The 23435-nt window shown below is 42.5% G+C and overlaps 1 protein-coding gene across 4 annotated transcripts in view; it reads left to right on the top strand.

The window, feature by feature from the left end:
* Nucleotides 1–23435, top strand: part of LOC311426319 (guanine nucleotide-binding protein G(q) subunit alpha) — a 130146-nt gene that overhangs the window by 63408 nt on the left and 43303 nt on the right. For all 4 annotated transcript variants that reach the window (XM_084502738.1, XM_084502737.1, XM_084502739.1 and 1 more), the window contains 2 exons: nt 12935–13063; nt 15499–15628. In XM_084502738.1, coding sequence (XP_084358864.1) covers nt 12935–13063; nt 15499–15628 — 259 coding nt within the window. The remainder of the gene's footprint in view (nt 1–12934; nt 13064–15498; nt 15629–23435) is intronic.

The raw sequence follows: 23435 nt of genomic DNA, 5'->3' as shown, positions 1-23435 counted from the left end.
CGATTTAGGCAGCTAGAAAGCTACTGGTACATGAATTAGGTCTGCTCATATTTGCTCTGATACTCTATTATCACAAAGCATTCTGATTTATAAACACCACATACAGGGTTCATGTTTTCCCCTGCAATCTTCTGTCCTATAGAGCTAGTTGCCTTCCCAATATATCATTTTTATTATTTGCATGTGCATATTTCATTGCAGTGGTGCAAAGTACAGTAAAAATTCTCTTGTATTGCATGGGTTCTCAGTGTCCCCAAATATACAATATTGTATTTTCAGTGGTAAGAAAACTAATAATCATAGGATGTTCCATATAAGTGACAGATAATCTTTAGGGTACATAAGCAGTAAAAGAAAATTTTAAGAGACTAATTAGGCTGACAATATACTTTCATTTTGAAATGAACAGCAAATGTAAGTAGAAGTTGAAACAGAATTTTTCTTATACTTTGAATTTGTTATAGTTGTAGGTCCTAACTTCTATTTCAATTTTGAAAACAGTATCACATCTATTGTGGAATCAATCCATATATTTTAATGGCTGCCTTAGAGGACTAGAATTAGTAAGTCTCTAAAGTAGGAAATAAGCATCTAATGCTAATTGTCAGAGTCCAATACACTCTGAATAGGTTCTTTTAGATATTCCATGCATGAAGGGTGTAACGTTTAATATCAAATTTACTTATTTGAAGATAGTTGCTGTTATATGGGATTTCTGATTTAGCAGAGTGATATAAAGTATACTGAAATCACAATACAAATGTAAATTACACTTAGCAAAATATAACAATTGCAATACATACAGTGCTGCCACTCCATAATATTACTGTATTCCCTGGTGAATGGTGAATTTCTTTAAATCCCTGTTTTCATAGAATCATGGAATCACTAAGGTTGGAAAAGACCTCTAAGATCATCTAGTCCAAATATCCCCCTACCACCAATATTGTCCACTAAAATATGTCCCTAATAAAATAACAATAACAATAACAATAACAATAACAAATGTCCCCAATAAAAAATACTTCTATAAATGCATTAGTAACAAAAGGAGGACTAAGGAGAATCTCCATCCTTTATTGGCTGTGGGGGGAAACAGAGAGACAAGGGATGAGGAAAAGGCTGAGGTGCTTAATGCCTTCTTTGCCTCTGCCTTAGTAAGACCAATTATTCTTCGGGTACCCAGCCCACTGAGCTGGAAGACAGAGACGGGGAGAAGAATGAAGCCCTTATAATCCAGGGGGAAATGGTTAGTGACCTACTACACCACTTAGACACACACAGATCTATGGGGTACATCAAAGGGTGCTGAAGGAGCTAGCCAAAGTGCTCAACAAGCCACTCTCAATAATTTATCAGCAGTCCTGGCTGTCCAGGGAGGTCCCAGTTGAATGGAGGTTGGTGAATGCGACGCCCATCTACAAGAAGGGCAGGAAGGAGGATCTGGGGAATTACAGGCCTGTCAGTCTGACTTCGGTGCCAGGGAAGGTCATGGAGCAGATCATCTTGAATGCCATCTACTGGCACACACAGCATAACCAGGTGATCAGACTCAATCAGCATGCTTTTATGAAATGCAAATCCTGCTTGACTAACCGATGCACAGCCTATCCCCGAGCAGCTGGTTCCCCCACCCCTGCCACCCCCTCATATTAATTGTTCAGCGTGACGTCAGATGGCATGGAATACCCCTTTGGCCAGTTTGGGTCAGCTGTCCTGGGTCTGTCCCCTCCCAGCTCCTGATGCACACCCAGCCTGCCTGTTTGCAGGACAGTGTGAGAAGCTGAAAAGTCCTCGGCTTAGTGTAAGCGCTGCTCTGCAACAATTAAAACATCAGTTTGTTATCAACATTATTCTCATCCTAAATCCCAAACATGGCACCCTACCAGCTACTAGGGGGAAAATTACTTTTATCCTAGCTGAAACTAGGAAAATATCTACCCCTTATTCCAAACCATTTATGTCATGCTCAGGTTACACACTTTCCAATACATTCTAATTAATCACCACCTTCATAGATGTATATAAAATGTCCACTAAATTTAGTCTGTGACTGACTTTGAGCTCCATCTGTCCCAGCAGTATTTCAGGGCAGAAGAGATGGTGTGTGATGTTGGATCGTCACACGTTGAAGCCTGTTCTCATTCCATCATACCTCTGTGCTTGTCCAGTTCTATTAACATTCATTCATTGTTATTTGCCGGACAGTTACTGTGATACCATTAATGGGACATTATCATATAGCAATCACAATGGTGATGACATACAGTATTATATAATAATTAACACGATGCAATTCAACTCATGAGCTATTCTCACTCAGTATTAAACCCCCTTGAGGTACACACCGGACCTCCCCATCCTTTTGCATTACCCACCAAGTGCACCCAGGTCCTGAGCAAAAGCAATCCCACGAATGGGATGCCTTTTCCTGAGGCAGGAATAGCCCAGACTGTCTTCCCCAGCATGTTTCTTACATGCACTACAGGGACTTTGTCCCCTTCTACAGGATGTACCAGGTTTGACTGCGGAGGTCCAGTTCGGCTGGCAGATCCCCTAGTGTTGACTAACCAGGTGGCCTTTGCCAAATGTGTATCCCAGTGTTTGAATGTCCCAGCACCCATTGCCTTCAGTGTAGTCCTTAACAATTCATTATATCGTTCAACTTTCCCGGAGGCTGGTGCATGATAGGGGATATGATATACCCACTCAAAATCATGCTTTTCGGCCCAAGTGTCTATGAGGTTGTTTCGGAAGTGAGTCCCATTGTCTGACAGTGATTTTAGGGGGGGCATGTTGCCATAGGACTTGCTTTTCAAGGCCCAAGATAGTGTTCTGGGCAGTGGCATGGGGCACAGGATGTTTCCAGCCAACTGATGCTTTCCCGCAATACAACAGGACCCATCAGAATCCTGGAACAGGGCACATTGCTTCTCATTTTCTGGTAGCTTGTTATACATTGCGGCTTCTTCAGCACAGGCCACCTCCTCCTCTGGCGATATCCCCAAATATTTGCCTTCTGGCCAGTCCACAACTACTTCCAGGATTCCTGGGTGACTAGAGTTTCTATTTGAGCCCGCTGAGTAATCAGTGCAACCCACTTGCTCCATGTAGCATCAGTTGCATGGTGTGTAAAGGGGGTCCTTCGTTTTAACACCCAGCCCAGTACCGGCAGTTGGGGTGCCAGGAAGAGCTGTGCTTCAGTTCCAACCACTTCCAAAGCAGATCAAACTCCTTCATATGCTGCCAATATCTCCTTTTCAGTTGGAGTATAGCGGGCCTCAGATCTTCTGTATCCCCGACTCCAAAACCCCAGAGGTCGACCTCGAGTTTCCCCAGGTTCTTTCTGCCAGAGGTTCCAGGTGGGGCCATTCTCCCCGGCTGCAGTGTAGAGCACATTCTTTACATCTGGTCCTGTTCGGACTGGCCCAAGGGCTACTGCATGAACTGTCTCCTGTTTAATTTGTTCAAAGGCTTGTCATTGCTCAGGGCCCCATTCAAAATCATTCTTCTTATGGGTTACTTGGTAGAGAGGGTTTACAATCAGACTGTAATTTGGGATGTGCATTCTCCAAAACCCCACGACACCTAGGAAAGTCTGTGCTTCTTTTTTGCTAGTTGGTGGAGACATAGCTGTTATTTTGTTGATCACATCCATTGGAATTTGACGACGTCCATCTTGCCATTTTATTTCTAAAAACTGGATCTCTCGTGCAGGTCCTTTGACTTTATTTTGTTTTATGGCAAAACCGTCCTTCAGAAGGATTTGGACTATTTTCTTCCCTTTCTCGAAAACTTCCTCTGCTGTGTCACCCCACACAATAATGTCATCGATGTACTGCAGGTGTTCAGGAGCTTCCCCATGTTCCAGCGCAGACTGGATCAGTCCATGGCAAATGGTAGGGCTGTGTTTCCACTCCTGGGGTAGTTGATTCCAAGTATATTGGACACCCCTCCAAGTGAAAACAAACTGTGGCCTGCACTCTGCTGCTAAAGGGACGGAGAAAAATGCATTAGCCATATCAATTGTGGCATACCATTTGGCTGCCTTTGATTCCAGTATGTATTGGAGTTCCAGCATGTCTGGCACTGCAGCGTTCAGCAGTGGTGTGACCTCATTCAGGCCCCGATAGTCTACTGTTAGCTTTCACTCACCATGAGACTTTCCCACTGGCCATATGGGACTATTAAAAAGTGAATGAGATTTGCTGATCACTCCTTGGCTTTCCAGTAGATGACTTAGCTTATGGATGGGAATCAGGGAGTCTTGGATGGTGCGATATTGCTGCCCGTGCACTGTTGTGTTAGCGATTGGCACCTGCTGTTCTTCAACCCTCAGCAACCTGTGGTGGTTTTACTGTGCTGGGCAGCTAAACCCCACAACTGCTCTCTCACTCCCCCTCCTTTAGATGAGGAGGGGGAGAAGTAAAGCAAAGAGCAACTCACGGGTTGAGATAAGGATAATTTAATTAAAGGGAAATAATTATAATAATTAAATAAAGATTATTATGAACCAAACAATTTAACTAAGGGGAAATAAAAAGGGAAAGGGGAAAAGGGAGGGGAAAAGGGAAAAATAAAAAGAAGGGAGGAAAACAAACAAATAAAATAAACGAAGGCTATATGGAAGTGCAGAGGAAAGAAATTACTCTCTACTTCCCACAAATGAGCGATGATTGACCACGTCCTTGAAGCAAGGCCTCAACACACGTAGCCGGTGTTCGAGAGGAGGACCGACGTTTTCCCAACGAGAGCCCACCCCTCCCCTCTTCTTCCTGTTTCCACCTTTTATTGCTGAGTGTGACATCACATGGTATGGAATATCCCTTTGATTGGTTTAGGTCAGCTGCCCTAGTGATGTTTCTCTCCTCACTTTTTGCCCACCCCCTAGGAGGGTTAGAGAAAGGCCCGATGCTGTGCCACTGCTGCTCAGCAGTAGACACAACACTGGTGTGATAACACTGCTGTTCCAGCTAGAAGTGCAGAGCACAGCACTGTATGGGCTGCTGCCGGGAAAGTTAACATTCCAGCCAGACCCAGTACACAACCCTACAACAGAAGGGTCCTCCAAGAGACCAGGCAAGGTAGACAAGGTAGACAACTGTTTAATGTCCTCCATCTCCAAGGCTGCTACGCCAAAGGCCCACCGGTACCCTTTTGGGTGCTTGAAGTATCCTCTTCTGAGTCTATGCCAAGGATGCACGGAGCCTCCACGGCAGTCCCAGTAGGGTGCCTTTGCCACTCATTCCCAGTTAGACTCACTTCAGCCTCCAATACTCCAATACAGTTAACTGCTGGGATCCCCCTGTCACCCCATAAATACATAAATATGGCCCTTTATAGCTTGATGGCATTACAGTACACTGTGCGCCTGTGTCTACTAAAGCCTTATACTTTTGTGGGTCTGATGTGCCAGGCCACTGAATCCACACAGTCCAATAAACACGACTGTCCTTTTCCTTCCCCTGGCTGGAGGCAGGGCCCCTCTAATCCTGGTCATAATATTCATTACTGTGTCTTGGGGACTTCCTGCTGGATATTGGAGCATGAATTTTCTTAAAGATTCACCCTTTTGCAGTTGTTTTTCCTTGCAACTCAACAATTAAAACATCAGTGTGATATCAGCATTATGTTCATCCTAAATCCCAAACACAGTACCCTACCAGACTAGAATTCTACTTTACGTTACCCTACTTTACTAGAAGTAAAATTAACTCTATCCTAACTGAAACCAGGACAGCAACAAGTTTGATTCCATCTAAATTGATCAAAGAATAAAAAGTTATACTATGTACTATACATACCTGCTAATATGGTAACAGGAAGTTTGTCTAATCTTCTGAGAAAGATCTCAATAATTTTCTTCAGACAGGATTTTCTGTGAAGCTATTTTATTCGTGACTGCAGTGGCGGGTGTCCTGGAAGCAGGAGCGCCCAGCAAAAGTATATCATAACCTTATATTCCCTATTACCCAACGCTTAATTCCCCCCCTATTTCCTCATTGGGTGAGTACTACAACTTCACAAAGTACTCGATGATTATTACTGTAACCTATATGTACAATTTAATTTGACCAGCCATTAATTTCTCCTTTTCCTTTTTTTTTTTCCTTCTTCTCTCATGACTAGAGGGCCCGTGATTTTTGTTTTTACTGTTTTCGTATTGCTCATCCTGTTTTTCTTAGCTATCCTCCTTATTTTGGGACAGTGGGACCTTCCCCTTATCTGCTTAATATATTCCCCACTGATATGCCTCATAATCACTTTTGAATATGCAGTGGTAGTGGAATTTTCCACTGCAAAAACACACTCTGCTTCAAAAACACAACTTTGTTTCTCACATTCTGCAAAAGTGGGAAAGTAAGTAAAGGAAAATATGGTCATGAGAAGAAAGTTAAGATAAATCTGTATTTCTTTGCTTCAAAGGAAGGATGTACAAACTGCATTAAAATCTGAATTCCAGTGCAAGTAATTCTGCTACACAGGTCTCTCCAAGGAAGGAAGGAAGGAAGGAAGGAAGTGCATATGGTGGCTCTACCCCTGCCAGCAACTAAGTACCCACCTAGCTGCTCACTCTTTCCCAAGTGGGAGGGAGGAGACAACTGGAAGAGCAGAAGTGAGAGAACCTGTGTGTTGAGATAAAGGCAAATTAATAAGTGAAGTAAAGGGGGGGGGGGTGAGAAAAAAAAAAAAACCAACAACTCACAAGTGATACAATGGCAGTCACTTACCACCTCCCACAAGCAGAATAATGCCCAAACAGTGTTCAAGCAATGGCTTGGAGAAGACCTTGAAAAAGACCTATCTCCCAGTTTTTATTGCTGAGAATGATGTTATATGGCATGGAATATCCCTTTGGTCAACCTCTCTGGGAAACTGTGGTGGTTTTACTCAGGTGGGCAGCCGAGCTCCACCACAACCGCTCTCTCACTCCCCCTCCTCAAAGAGGAATGGGGAGAAAATACGATGAAAAGGGCTCAGAAGTTGAGATAAGGACAAGGAGATCGCACAATAATTATTGTAACAGGCAAAACAGACTCGGCATAGGGAGACAGTAAGATTTATTGCTTATTACTAACAAGCTAGAGAAGTGAGAAACAAAGGAAAGAAACCAAAAACGCCTTCCCCCCCACCCACCCTCTTCCACCTCCTCCTCCCCAAGCGGTGCGGGGGAACGGGGGAATGGGGGTTGAGGTCAGTCTATAGCGGTTCTCCGCTGCTCCTCCTCGGTCACTCTTGTCCCCTGTGCTGTGGGGTCCCTCCCACAGGATGCAGTCCTTGATGAACTGATCTGGTATGGGCTTCCCACAGGCAGCAGCTCTTCCAGAACTGCTACAGATATGGGTCCATACCATGGGGTCCATCCCTCAGGAGAAAACTGCTCCAAACTGGGTCCCCCATGGGCAGCAGCTCCTGCCAGATCACCTGCTCCTGCGTGGTCTCCTCTCCAAGGGCTACAGGTCTGGCCTGGAATCTGCTCCAGCAGGGGTCTTCCACAGGCCGCAGCCTCCGTCGGTGCAGGTCCACCTGCTCCACCGTGGTCTCCTCCATGGGCTGCAGCATGAAACCCTGTTCCACCATGGTACTCCATGGGCTGCAGGGGGACATCCTGCTTCACCATGGTCTTCACCACAGGCTGCAGGGGACTTCTGCTCCGGTGCCTGGAGCACCTTTCCCCCTCCTTCTTCACTGACCTTGGCACCTGCAAGGCTGTTTCTCACTCCTCTCTCTCTCTCTCCCAGCTGCTGTTCCCCAGCAGTTTTTTTTTTCCCCTGTCTTAAATATGCTCTCACAGAGGCACAAACAACATCACTTACTGGCTCAGCTCTGGTCAGCAGTGGGGCCCTTACCTAACATGGTGCAGCTTCTATATCCTTCTCACAAAAGCCACCCCTATGGCCCCCTGCTACCAAAACCTTGCCATGTAAACTCACTACATAAGTGCAGATATCTAAGGAAGGAAATAGGACTCTATAAGGAATGTAAGGATTTTGTGTAAACTTTAGAAGGTGCTACTGGTGAAATGAGTAAAAAGATTTCCATTTTGTACATGTGTAAAAGCAGAACTTAAGCAGAAATGAATGAGTATGACGAAAAGATATGTAATTTTAAATGATAAATTAGTGCTTCTAGAACTTAATTAAAACAGTGATTTGTGTTAGGACAGAAAAAATCCCAATTGCTCTTTAAATGGTTTCCAATAACACAAATGAGACTTTTCTATTTTTTAATGTCCCTTTAAATTACTGTCCTTCTAAAAAAAGATGTGAACTTGTGTGAGTCAACACAGGTAGGCAGCAGGAACAACCACAGACTCGCGGCTAAAATGCAAAGAGTAGATTTATTCTTGTTACCTCACCATCCAGGGAATCCCGAGAAGAAGCACACAAGTGGAGGCACACAAGCAGTGATGCAGGAAATGCTAACAGGGTCCATGCTAGGAGATCACCAACCTGCTGGTTTCACCTGTTTTTATCAAAGGTTCATGCACACACTGTTTTTACCACCATGCTGTGATCCTCACTGTGCTTCTTTGATCATCTCTGTACCAAGGCCAGGAACTCAAGTGCGTCTGATAGGGTGCCTCTGAGTCTACCAAACACCACCCGTTTTATCTATGCACAGATGTGCTACTTGCCAAGCACACAGAGCATAAACAGCAGCAGACATAATTTAAATGTTTTTCTACATTGCTGCTCTCCAGACTGCACATTCTCAGCTGCAAGGTCACTTGAACCTATTTACAATCCTCCTCACCAGTCTTTTGTTTTTAACCCATTCCTCCCAACAGGACTACTGCATATCTTAGTAATATGTCCACTATGCCCATGGTGCTGAGTTACAGTAACTAGGTTTACACATTAGATATTACAGCAGAGGCTTTCCAAAGGAATGCAACAAGGCAATTGTATGAACGGGTCACGTACAATTTTATTCTCTTAAAATTCTCCTGTTTTCATGAATACCACTATAACATATAATGATCCTTCTTGTACCCTTATTTTTTCCCAAATAAAGTCACAAAATAAAAATAAAACCTCTGTTTTTGGTGGTGGTACCAGTGTATGTTTAACTCTGTTTTGTGTGAAAGAGATAAAATATGTACTTTGAGGAAAAGGCAAGATGACCCAGGCCTTGGAGATGTCTAAAGGATGATTAACTGAGGAACTGCTAACCAGGAAGACAATTATGTTGACATTCTTGAGGGAAACATTCTGAATTACATCTTTGAATCAATCATCAATCAACCTGTCATGAATAGTTGGCTGAAAAACAAAGATTAGGAGCATTCTAATGTTATGTCTCTGTGAACTATCCTCATAATAGTAAAAATCATGCCCCTGGGCTGGGACACCCCAGCCCAACAAGGGACCATTCCTTTCTGAGGATGTGCAGAATGATTCTGTCATGTCAGCATTATGCTAATTATGTAACCAATCGGAGGCTAGGGGATTGTACAAACATGTAAATGTAAGGAACTTTATAAAGAGTGGTATAGAAAATCCGTAGGTGTGCCAGCTTTGTGAGAAAACACCTGGTACCCAGACTTCTGCAACTCTGAAATATACAATATTTCAACCTACTGTGTGGATTGGCTTATTGCACACTGGGTAACAAATCCAAACTTTTTATTGGACAACAATTTATGGTGACACAGATGGGACAGCCTTAGAGCCTTTCCCAGATCGTCTTGTTGGCTGCCAGTGGGGAGAGGGGATTTGCAGGACTCCAGCATGCACAAAACAACCAGAGTTGTGGGTATAGACTGTTTCGTGCGGTAAAATGGGGACTAGTCCTTCCTCAGAACCAACTCCTTGTTCACCTTTAGGATGCATCCCTAAGAACTGGAATAAGTTTGGTGGGGATCCCCTAAATAAAGGAAAACTGAAGCAATATTGCATGCAGTAGTGGCCTAAATATAAATTAGATGATAGGGAAAAATGACTGAGATTGGTTACTTTGCATTATAATACTATTTTATAACTGATGCTATTTTGTCAAAACAGGCAAATGGGATAAATAGGTAATTAAGCACCTTATTTAGATTTTTTTTTCTTTATGGAATGATCATGATACTAGGAAAAATGTAAACTGTTAATCAATGATGGTAATGTAATGATGATGATGTCTGATAAAGAGATTAAGCATCTCTCTAGGTGTTGCTCAGCATGTAGTATCGGAAAGAGGTGTTTGAAACAAGGTGAAGAGGAAGAAGATGTACAACATTTGGTATCCAATGAAAGAGATTCAGATCGAGGAAGTATTGTAGATGAAAGGCAAGGGAGTGAGGAGTTTAGGAGAGTGGTAGGATTTAGTCCAATTGCAGGGAGAATTGAGGGCACAAAATCCGGTAGCATTTCAGGCCCCACTTCGGGAAGCAGTATGACCCCAGGGATTAATGTTTTTTGTAAAAGTACCATTATAAATTGGAAAGAGTCAGTCCTCCTACAGAGAAAATCCTGAGACGGTATACTGAGTATTTCAAATGACTGTACTTAATCACAGTCCTGACTGGAAGACATGCAGGTTTTGTTAAACGTTGAAAGAGAGACAGTTGGTGTTAGAGAAGGCTAATGAGGAAAATAGGAAGATTAATGTAAAGGAAGGGCCAGAGAGGTTCATGCCAGAGCAAGAACCTCCTTGGGATCCAAATACAGATAGAGGTAAAATGCTTGTAAAACCATATCAGCAGTTAATTTTGTATGGAACTGTGGAAAACACTCTTTGGCCAATAACATAGGATCTCAGTGAAGTAACATTTTTATTCACAGTTGCAATGGTGAGTGTCCTGCAAGCAGGAGCGCACCTTCTAATTGCATAGCACAGTTTATATACTTTATCTCTCGATGATTGGGACCCTCCCCTGTTTCCCCACTGAGTGGGTACTCCAGATTCACAACCTATCTGACGCTCCACAGATAATACATGGCTTTCAGTTGCCAGCCTGTTATTTTTCAAGTTTCTTGTGACTTTTTACTCTATGAGGTGGCAATATTCCTTCCCTTATCTGACTTGACTTGACACTGTGATTTTTGCTTAATTGCACTGAGTCTTGTTGTCTGCATTTTACAAGGTTGTCTAGTAAGCTTTCTTATCACTGCAAGCATATTTCAATACCACATTCCTTCAACCTAAATAATGTAACATCTCTTTGCAAAAACACGAGAAAGGAAAAATACAAGTACGTAATCCAGACAACGGAGGGGTGGGAGGAAAAAAGAGGTCAGTTAGTGTTGCAGTGTCTCTTTGGATTTCCTCCTGTGGTTATCCATAACAAATCCACACACCCCGCAACAAATTGATGATCAGCTTATCTATTCTGCTTTTTGTGTAAAATATCTAAGGGCAGATGAAATGCTCAGATTTTCAAGCCCTTTTTCCTATTGGCAGAAACTAGTTCTGAGAAAATATAAAAAATATATAATTAGATAAACCCTAGAAAACCCTAGAAATAGTGTTCTAAGAAAATTTTATCAGAGTACTAACTTCTGAATATATTTTTTTCTAAGATATATGGTTCAATACATCTTTCTTATTATGTGTAATATTCTCATATTCAACGTTTACTGTCAGCTTAATCTTTCATGAATAAAATCATAGTGAAGAAAATTTGATAATATTTTTGGCTCTCTGCCAGGGTTAACAAATTAATTCTTCTGTATTTATACTGTAAATTAGAACTCAAATTGCTGTTTCTGTCAGTGTTCATGACAACTTTCACTATTTCATAACAAATCATTCTGAGTATCTAGAAGTAGCCTAGTTATTTTTTCTGTGAATTTATTTTTAAAAATAACACCTTAAATAATAACTATGAAGAAAAGAATATATTCAGAGCTTAGTGATACTCAGTGATTTGATAAACTGCACAGAGTCCATTGGTGCCTTCCCCTAGAATGAATCATGGTGGCCTTAGGTTATCTTATCAGTGACTAACTCTGACCAACTAGGTCATCCTTGTGCTTGGAAGTAATCAAATACACAAAAACTTAATTTCCGACTTTCCTACAGCAGACATCTAGCCTGGGGAGAGCCCAAACTGCCTGGTGCACTAAATTCGCATGCAACTACTGGACCCAATCAATCGTTTTTTTGTTTGTTTGTTTTTTGTTTGTTTGTTTTTTGAAGCATCTCTCATGAAAGTGAATTAAAACCTCCAGTGCACTGCTGCTTTATGGTTGAAAACCACCATTAAGCAATAGCAGAAGAGTTGTTTGTTATAGTTAAAAAGTCATTACAGTTTTATTGCAGTTTCAGATTATTTGCTAACTGACTTGGATGCATTTCACGTACTGTAGGCTTAATAACTTTATCAGAACTTTCTGCCTGGATGAAGGAATTTCAGGTGCCAGACATCACACTAGATGATCATAGCTCTCCCTTCTGATAACAATATCTGGAGAGATTTTTTTTAATCAGTCAGTGTGAGTTTGTTTCTTTTAGCTCCAAAGAGTGCTATTTATCCTCCTACCATTTTGTAACTGATAATGATCTCTGCTAAATGAGTTAACTGTCACTTGAAAGATTCATGTTTCTCTATCCATGTATCTGTGTTGACACTGCAAAGTAAATATCAGGAAAAAGATATTCAGATAAAATTATATTGGTTTATATTTCTTAGACATTTTATCATATTATTTGTCTTTACCCAGAACTGAATAATTAAAAATTCTGAATTGTTGGTAGTTCCATGTGTGAAATCCAAACAAATTTATATGAAAATCATAATGATTATGCTGTCCTTTTGTACTATTTACTGGAAGCTATGAAAATGTCAATTTTCTTCCCTCTTTTATGCCAATTGTGCTCTTTTTTCTGTTGCACTTCTTCCTATCCCACACCCTACTTCTTTTCCCAAGTCTTCCCTTCTCTTCTCCTCAGTAGTATAATGGTGTCACTGTCTTGCATTCCTGTTGTTTCTCCCTGTCTATAGTTATCTTAACGATTTGGACCGCATAGCAGATTCAACCTACCTGCCAACTCAGCAAGATGTGCTTAGAGTTCGAGTCCCAACAACAGGGATCATTGAATATCCATTCGACTTACAAAGCGTCATTTTCAGGTAGAAAAAAAGTAGACAGATGCTTTGGTTATTTATTCTTTTCCTTTTATATTAGTAATACCATGTACAGGATATTGGTTAAAAGTACAAATTCTTCTATGTTTAAAGTTTGAGATTGCTAATTTTATGGTTTTGTCCATATATGAAGGGCAACTATTGTTAAAGATGTCAAGAGGATGAGAGACAAATAGACTTTTTCTGAAGTTAATTACTGACAGAAAAACTGAAAGCAATTTTTCAGTAGAATGAGTATAGCTGTTTCATCATGAATAATAATCAGAAAATGCAATCATGTTTCCTTCTACTTCATGTAAATTATGAAATGTAAAGGTACCACTTCTGTACTTGATTTTTAGAGAGAAGTGATATTTTGTAAGTTTACTACCACTCCAACAAATGATTTTCACCACAGCTCATTCTGAGTGCAAAAACAGTTGCTTAAAAAATAACTATGCAATTGCAATTGCAATTAAGACACCCGAGTGTCTAGTTACATTGAGATGCCTAATGAATTAGGAGTACACTCTGCAGGCAAATTTGAGTTTTTATTTTGGCTATTAACTTTAGTAAATACATTGTATTCAGTTTATGCTCTTAAAATTGGGCAGCTGTAAAAAGCTGGGCAACTTTAATCCTAACCCATAAATTCTCAGTCAGCTTCTCCCTCATCCATCTCCAGGCAGAGCTCCATGCACTCTAGCTCACATAGAAAACAAGACCTCCCTCCTCATCTCCCCAGCCTGTCCTTCCTAAAAAGCCTGTACACTTTCATTGCAACATTTCAGTCATGGGAATTATCCCACCATGTCCATGATCCCAGAAAGATTGTAGCCCTGCAACTGTACGTTCTTCGACGTACGAAGAACGGCTGAGGTCACTGGGCCTGTTCAGCCTGGAGAAGAGGAGGCTGAGGGGAGACCTCATCACAGTCTACAACTTCCTCATAAGGGGGTATCGAGAGGCAGGAGACCTTTTCTCCATTAACACCAGTGACAGGACCCGCGGGAACGGGGTTAAGCTGAGGCAGGGGAAATTTAGGCTTGACATCAGGAGGGGGTTCTTCACAGAGAGGGTGGTTGCACACTGGAACAGGCTCCCCAGGGAAGTGGTCACTGCACCGAGCCTGTCTGAATTTAAGAAGAGATTGGACTGTGCACTTAGTCACATGGTCTGAACTTTTGGGTAGACCTGTGCGGTGTCAAGAGTTGGACTTGATGATCCTTAAGGGTCCCTTCCAACTCAGGATATTCTAACTGTATGCATGTCTAACTCATCTTGTTTATTTCCCATCCTACATCCATTAGTATACAGGCAATTTAGAGACGCACTCCAACATGTTGGATGTTGGGGACTTATCCATAATGGTGCCTTGTAGACACATCCTTTCTTACCTGCAAGTGCTGGAGGTGACCCTGCTTAACCCCCATTTTGTTGATTTTGCAATTCCTCCCTTTCACATTACCCCATGCCCTTTGTTCAGCAGCCCTGTCTATGAGTCCCCCACGGGGCTGCTGATTACTCTCTCCCCCACCCCCTTCATTCCTGGGGAGGAACAAACTCATGCACCAGGATATCCTGGGAGCCACACAGAGTCTATTGCTGCTTTTCTGTCAAGCTGCTGGGCAGAAAATGACCTAGGGGATTCTGGTGGACACCAAGTTGAACATGAGTCAGCAATGTGCCCTTGCCACAAAGAAGAAATCCTGGTCTGCATTAGGCAAAGGACTGCCAACAGGTCAAGAGAGGTGATCCTTTCCCTCTATTCAGCATTGATGAGGCTGCATCTCTGTTCAGTTCTGGGCTCCCCATTAGAAGAGAGACATGGAGCTACTGGAAAGAGTTCAATGAATGGCCACCAAGATGATCAAGGGACTGGAGTATCTTTCCTAGGAGGAAAGGCTAAGAGAGTTGGGACTGTTCAGCCTAGGGAACGCTCAGAGGGGATCTCATCAATGTCTATAAATACTTGAAAGGAGGCTGCAATGAAGACAGATCCAGTCTCTTTCCATTGGTGCACAGTGTCAGAACAAGAGGCAATGGGCACAAACTGGAACACAAGAGATTCTGTCAAAACATCAGGAAACGCTTCTTTACTGTGCGGGTGACTGAGCACTTGAAGAGGTTGCCCAGAGAGGTTGTGGAGTCTCCCTCTTTGGAGATCTTCAAAAGCTGTCTGGACTTGGTCCCGGGCAAGTGGCCCTGCTTGAGCCAGGCAGGGTTGGACCAGATGACCTCCAGAGGTCCCTTCCAACCTGAACAATTCTACAATTCTGTGAAATATTAATGGATGTTTTTTATTTATTATTTTTTTTTTTAAGAAAAACAAACCAAATTGTGTTTTCATCTAAATTCTTGAATTCAATGTTCCATATGTGACTGTATGTTTATCTGCTAAGGTATTTGTAGAATTTATGTGGTCATTGTTAATTTTGCAGAATGGTGGATGTGGGAGGCCAACGATCAGAAAGAAGAAAATGGATACATTGCTTTGAAAATGTCACATCTATCATGTTCCTAGTAGCCCTTAGTGAATATGATCAAGTGCTTGTGGAGTCAGACAATGAGGTAAGAAAACATCAGCATAAATGACCAGCTTCGAAGAAAAAATAATTCCACTAAAAATCATTTTAAATTTTATTTAAAATTTGGTTAAAACACAAGTTTTTGGAAAGCTTCAGTAGAAATGTGTGTGTTTTTACATAATTATTTGGAGATTAAAATTGCTGGACTAGTAAAGTATACTGATTGAACAGTTTGTGCTAAACATCAAAATTCAGATTTGTTAGTTCTTCTAAGACATTTTCAAAGCAGACTGGCTTGTCAAGTCCCATCTGTTTTCCAAATGTCTACCAGCAGTTGTATGCAATTGCATGTAATAGTATTAGAAGTTCTACAGGGATCAAGAGGCTAAGCCTCAAATAATATGATTGTCGTGGTTCCCCACGTAAACCCACTACAATGATACAAACTAATCTCCTCAGCGGAGAGTCAGTGCAACCTATCTATTTTGTGTTAAAGTGGATTGGAATTGACTGTAGAGAGATGTTCTTATTTTAGCTAATTGTACAGTTAATGTTGTGTAGCAGAGCCATAAAAATCTGTAGTGGGAATGAAAACAATTCATAGGTTATTTCACCCTATGGGTTCAAAACCCCCTAGGATTTTATGACCCTAAAGTCCTAAACTTCATTATATTGACTTAAAGTACAAGATTTATATTCACTTATATTTTCTAATTGTATTGTTATTTCAAAGAATAACAGAAGTAAGAAGTTGTTTTTTTTGGTGTTTGGATTAAGCAGGCAAAATGTAGTAGAGCCCAGTGTTTTGTATACAGTTTACAGAGTAGGAAGCTTATTTAATACTTGGATTTTTTTCCTTCATGAAGACTATTCCAGTTATTCAGCAAACTTCTTTTTATTTTTGTATTCCTCTAATGTCGCAGGTATCAGAATTTTTTTATTTCTTTTCCTAAGACATATATCTTTGATGTGTCGTTAATTATTTTTCTCAGCATAATGATCTAACAGAATGACACTAACAGTATTGTGCTTTTAACTAGAGCCCAAGTATAGAACATAGGGTGGAATATGAATGTCACAAGAAAAATAGTAGTGCAAATAGCCTGCAGCATAAAATACATCCTGCTTTGTTGTGTAGGGAAAGCATTTATACTCTTCTAGAGATTAATTTAAGACTGTAATGTGTGCTATAAATAGGCTCATAGTCTTTGAACATTTTGCTTTATGGTAAATGTAAATCACTGAAATAGTCTTTTGAGGAGGAGATAACAGAAACCTCACTTTCACAATTTTGCATATATGTTAGTGTGTTAAATTATTTCTTACTGTGGTGGGTTAACCTTGGCTGGTAGCCAGGTGCTCATCAAGCTGCTCTCTCACTCTCCCTCCTCAGCAAGGCAGGGGAGAAAATAAGATGAAAAAGCTTGTGGGTTGAGATAAGGACAGAGAGATCACTCAGGAATTATTGTCATGAGCAAAACAGAGTCGACTTGGTGAAGATTCATTTAATTTATTGCCAGTTAATAGTAGAATAGGATAGTGAGAACTAAAAAAAAAAAAACACAAACTAACTAAAAGCACCTACCCACCACTCTTCTTCCCAGGCTAAAATTCACCCCCCATTCTTCTACCTCCTCCCCCTCGATTTGCATGGGGGGTAGAGAATGGGGGTTGTGGCGGTTCATAACAGTACATCTCTGCAGTTCCTTCCTCTCCACACTCTTCCCCTGCTCCAGTGTGGGGTCCCTCCCACTGGATACAGTCCTTCAAGAACTGCTCCAACAAGGATCCTTCCTGTAGGATGCAGTACTTCAAGAACTGCTCCAGCATGGGTCCATACCATGGAGTACAGTTCTTCAGGAATGGACTACTCCAGCGTGGGTCCCCTACAGAGCTACCGTTCCTGCCATGAGCCTACTCCTTAATTGGACTTTCCAGAGGCTGCAGTTTCCTTCAGGGAAACTTCCAACTGCTCTGGCATGGGGTCCTCCACAGACTGCACTTTGGACATCTGCTCCACTGTGGTCCTCCATGCTCTTCAGGGGGACAACCTGCTTAACCATGGTCTTCTCCATGGGTTGCAGGGGAATCTCTGCTTCAGCGTCTTGAGCACCTCCTCCCCTTGCTTCTTCACTGACCTTGGTGTCTTGAGAGTTTTCTCTCACATCTTTTCTAACTCTTATCTTTCACAGCTGCTGCACAGAATTTTTTTTTCCCCTTTCTTAAATATGTCAACACAAAAGCACAACCAGCATCACTCATTGTCTAAGCTTTGGCCAGTGGTGGGTCCCTTTTGGAGATGGCTGGAACTGGCTGTGTCAGACATAGTGGCAGCTCCTGGTCTCACAGATGACATCTTTGCAGCCTCTTCCCACCCCCCCCACCCCCACCCCCGCCCCCTGCTCCCACTACCAACATCTTCCCACATAAACCCAATACAATAACTTAGACGTTCTTTAGAAGCTGGAACAATATCTTCCTGGGCTTTCCGAATATACAATCTTGCCCTGTGTTCTCATCAGCTAAAACTGTTCACATGTTACAAACTGAATGGAATATATGGACTGAACATTTCCCTTCTGTCTTGGGCTCTACTACCACTTTAAAATGACTTAAGTGATACTTTTCAATCATTTTTTTTTTCAACTCTTATAAAAATGATCTTACTCATAAAGCTGTCCTGATTTCTTAAGTTTTCACTTCCAAAATGTTTTGTGGAGGTAAAAGCTCTAAAACTCTTCTTTCTCTCAAAGATAGTTCTTCTACCTCACTGATAAACTATTTAAGTTTCTTATTAACACCAGTGAAAAACTTTTGAACCTTCTTGTATCTCAGTTTGAAATGTTCATAACTTTAATTCAAACCATTATTTTTCTAAGTGTCATACATACAGCAAAGCCTTTGACACGGTCTCCCACAGTATTCTCCAGGAGAAGCTGGAAGCCCATGGCTTGGACAGGTACACTCTTTGCTGGGTTAAAAACTTGTTGGATGGCCAGGCCCAGAGAGTAGTGGTGAATGGAGTGAAATACAGCTGGCGACCGGTCATGAATGGTGTTCCCCAAAGGTCGGTGTTGGGGCCCATCCTCTTTAATATCTTTATTGATTATTTGGATGAGGAAATTGAGTGCACCCTCAGTAAGTTGGCAGGTGACACCAAGTTGGGGGGAAGTGTCGATCTGCGGGAGGGTAGGAAGGCCCTACAGAGGGACCTAGACAGGATGGGTTGATGGGCAGAGACCAGTGGGATGAGGTTCAACAAGGCTAAGTGCCAGGTCCTGCACTTTGGTCACAATAACCCCATGCAGCGCTACAGGCTTGGGGGAGAGTGGCTGGAAAGCTGTGCAGAGGAGATCACAGGGAGATCACTCGATAATTATTGTCACGGGCAAAACAGACTCACCATAGGAAGATGTCCAGAGAAGGGCTACAAAGGTGGTGAAGGGTCTGGAACACAAGTCCTATGAGGAGCAGCTCAGGGAACTAGGGTTGTTTAGTTTGGAGAAGAGGAGGTTCATGGGAGACCTTGTTGCTCTCTACAACTAGCTGAAAGACCTCTTCTCGCAGTTAACTAGTGATAGGACAGGAGGGAATGATCTCAAGTTGCTCCAGGTGAGGTTTAGGTTGGAAATTAGGAGAAATTTCTTCTCAGAAAGAGTAGTCAGGCATTGGAAGGGGTTGCCCATGGAGGTGGTGGAGTCACCACCCCTGGGGGTGTTTAAGGAAAGGTTGGACATGGTTCTTAAGGACATGGTTTAGTGGGTGATAAATTTAGTTGGTGGTAGGGGGATGGTTGGACCAGATGATCTTGGAGGTCTTTTCCAATCTTAATGATTCTATGATTTTATACAAAACCTTGGGGCACATACTAGCAGCCTTACCTCTGCAGTGGATTGAGTCTTTCTTGGAGCTAAGCACCAATCTGGGCAACTTAGTTTTGGCTTTCAGCAAGCTGTAGCTTGTCTATATAGATCTTTATTACTTTTTTTTTTTTTTTTTTTTTTTTGGTATACCAGAACACTGCTTTATTCCCATCCTTTTCCCTTCTCCAGTCCCATAAATCATGAATGCATTTATTCCACATAAAGCAAAGTGTATTTTTCTCTGAACGTGGGTGTGACAAATATAACATTTGTGTTATTTCTCACCTGAAATTAAACTATTTACAAGAAACGTTGCTTTTATTCCTCACTGTTGTGTGACAGGTTCATTAGGAAAGACAATAACTGAACTTGAGTGCTTTTTTAATCAGTCAATGAAAATTTTTCACTGTAAAATTCAAATAACTTTTAAATTGTGAAATGGTATTAAAATTTCAGTAATTAACATTTATTTTTTATGAAATGTGACTCAAAAACTTGCACTGTTCTGCTACTCCTCTTGCATTGCTTTCAATGGCCTGATTAAACAGTATGATTTTTGTAAGATGGCCTACTTTCTTCTTCTAATTAGTCCACTTCATGATATCACCTGAAGTCTTATTCCTTGTAACTTGCTTTAACAAAGAAAACTATACTTTTAAATTATCTGTGCAATTATTTTCAGTTAACACCTAGTTTCATTAATCTAATTTTCTTTTATAAATTTACACCTATAACAACTACTATTTGCCATTCAGCACATCTGTGTTTGTTTTATGAATGGTCATCAGTCTGAAACTATTTTAGAACTCTTAAGACTGAGGTTTGTATTTTCAAAATGTAGTGCATAATAGACTAGCTGCTGTAAATGGGTTTCTTCCCTTGATTAGCTTACTCAAGAGAAATGAATTTGGATTATAAATCAGATGAGTCTACACTAATTTGAGAGGTATCGCTAGTATATCTCAAGGGCTTTTTACTCACTGGATATTTGTAAGATTGAGTTAAACACAATTTCTGACTTCATACACTTGGAGGAATGAAGTATTCAAAGTTCAGAGGAACTACTATACTATAACTACTATACTACTCTATAACTACTCTCTAAGGGTATCATAGAATCATAGAATGGCTTAGGATGGAAGGGACTTTAAAGATCATTTAGTTTCAACCCCCCTGCCATGGGCAGGGATGCAACCACTAGATCATGTTGCCCAGGGCCTCATCCAACCTAGTCTTGAACATTTCCAGGGATGGGGCATCCACAACCTCTCTGGGCAACCTGTTCCAGTGCCTCACCACCTTCTGAGTGAAGAATTTTCTCCTAAACTCTATTCTAAATCTCCCCTCTTTTAGTTTAAAGCCATTTCCCTTTGTCCTGTCAGTGTCTGCCTGAGCAAAAAGTTGCTCTCCATCTTTTTGAAGAGGGTGAAAAATGAGTGGAGAGCTTGTGGGTTAGAATTAAGGGGCAAGCTGCTAAGGGTGACGCTGTTGTGGGGGTCCCTTGCTGAACAAGGAGGATGTCCTGGTAACAGGGGACTCTGAGAAGGCGAAGATACTGAATGCCTTCTTTGCTTTGGTCTTTGCTTCAAAGACTCCCCCCTGGGACTCCTGGACCCTGGAAGGAGGAAAAAGAGTCTGGGAAATGGAGAGCTCCACCCTGGTTGACGAGGGAGTGGTTCGGGAGTGTCTGAGTGGGATCAATGAACACAAATCCATGGGCTCCAATGGGATGCATCCACATGTGCTGAGGGAGGTAATGGAGGTGATCGCTGAACTGCTCTCTATCATCTTTGAAAGGTCCTGGAGAACAGGAGAGGTGCCTGAAAACTGGAGGATAGCCAATGTCACTCCGGTTTTCAAGAAGGGTAAGGAGGAGGATTCAGGAAACTACAGGCCTGTGGCGTAAGGACCACATGGACACTAGGGTTCTTTTAGGATCAGTAACTGCTACCTCTTTATGGATGACATAACTTCATCTCTCTCTTACTGAGGGCCTAATTTCATCTCTCATATTGAGGGCATAACTTCATTATCCTGTTGCATTTTCCCCCTGCACTCAGCTCTGGTGAGGCCGCACCTCGAGTACTGTGTTCACTTTTGGGCCCCTCGCTACAAGAAGGACATGGAGGTGCTCGAGCGAGTCCAGAGAAGGGCGACCAAGCTGGTGAGGGGTCTGGAAAACAAGTCTTATGAGGAGCAGCTGAGGGAGCTGGGATTGTTCAGCCTGGAGAAGAGGAGGCTCAGGGGCGACCTTATTGCTCTCTATAGGTACCTTAAAGGAAGCCGTAGCGAGGTGGGGGTTGGTCTGTTCTCCCACGTGCCTGGTGACAGGACGAGGGGGAATGGGCTAAAGTTGCACCAGGGGTGTTTTAGGTTGGATGTTAGGAAGAACTTCTTTACCGAAAGGGTTGTTAGACATTGGAACGGGCTGCCCAGGGAAGTAGTTGAGTCACCATCCCTGGAGGTCTTTAAAAGACGTTTAGATGTAGAGCTTAGTGATATGGTTTAGTGGAGGACTTGTTAGTGTTAGGTCAGAGGTTGGACTTGATGATCTTGAGGTCTCTTCCAACCTAGACAATTCTGTGATTCTGTGATCATCTCCATATTGAGGACCGGCTCCCTTGTTATACCATTTGCCTCAGAGCAGTACTTTTCCACTCACTATTCATTGGTCAACAACTTTGCCTGGAAACCAGCAAACACCCAGCAACTTCCATGCCTTAAAGGCTGGAGAACAAGCAACCAGAGATGGCAAGGCTTCTCCAGAATCACCCTTCTTTGTTCCCTCTAAACTCTTTTCATTCCTGATGGCTGCATCGTTAAGAGTCTGATGTCGTCACCAACCATGGGGCTTGTCGACCCCCATGGCCACACTTCCACACAGGCCAGTGAGTCTCACCACTGTCCCTGGAAAGGTGTTGGAACAGCTTGTTTTGGATGCCATCTCCAAGCAATTGGAAGAGAAGGTTATGAGGAGTAGTCAGCATGGATTCGCCAAGGGGAAATCGTGCTCGACCAACCTTGTAGCCTTCTATGATGGCATCACCAGCTGGGTAGATGGAGGGAGAGCAGTGGATGCCATCTACCTTGACTTTAGCAAGGCTTTTGATACTGTCTCCCACGACATCCTGCTAGCAAAGCTGAGAAAGCGTGGGATAGACAAGTGGACGGTAAGGTGGGTTGAGAACTGGCTGACTGGCCGAGCTCAGAGGGTGGCAATTGGCGGCGCAGAGTCCGTCTGGAGACCTGTGACTAGCGGTGTTCCCCAGGGGTCGGTGCTGGGTTGTTCAACATCTTCATCGACATGCGGAGAAGGTCTTGGGGTCCTGGTGGATGACAGGTTGACCACGAGCCATCAGTGTGCCCTAGTGGCCAAGAAGGCCAATGGGATCCTGGCGTGCATTAAAAGAAGAGTGGCCAGCAGGTCAAGAGAAGTGATCCTCCCCCTCTACTCTGCCCTGTTCAGGCCTCACCTGGAGTACTGTGTCCAGTTCTGGGCTCCCCGGTACAAAAAAAAATCCGGGGATCTTCTGGAAAGAGACCAGTTGAGAGAAACAAAGATGATACGGGGCCTGAAGCATCTTCCCTATGAGGAAAGGCTGAGAGACCTGGGTCTGTTCAGCCTTCAGAAGGCTGAGAGAAGATCTTATCAATGTTTACAAATATCTTAAGTGTGGGAGACAGTGGGATTCGGCCACCCTCTTTTCAGTGGTTTGTGGGGTAGGACAAGGGGCAACGGCCAAAAAATGGAGCACAGGAAGTTCTGAACCAACATGCAAAAGAACTTCTTCACGGTGAGGGTGACGGAGCACTGGAACAGGCTGCCCAGGGAGGTTGTGGAGTCTCCTTCTCTGGAGGTATTCAAGGCCCGTCTGGACGCCTACTTGGGCAACCTGCTCTAGGGAACCTGCTTTTGCAGGGGAGTTGGACACGATGATCTCTTGAGGTCCCTTCCAACCCCTACAATTCTGTAATTCTTTGATTTTT

The sequence above is a fragment of the Aythya ferina genome, assembly GCF_964211825.1.
Source record: "Aythya ferina genome assembly, chromosome: W".
Lineage (NCBI taxonomy): Eukaryota > Metazoa > Chordata > Aves > Anseriformes > Anatidae > Aythya > Aythya ferina.
Note: the sequence above shows the minus strand (reverse complement) of the source record. Positions and strands in the feature narration are given on the sequence as shown.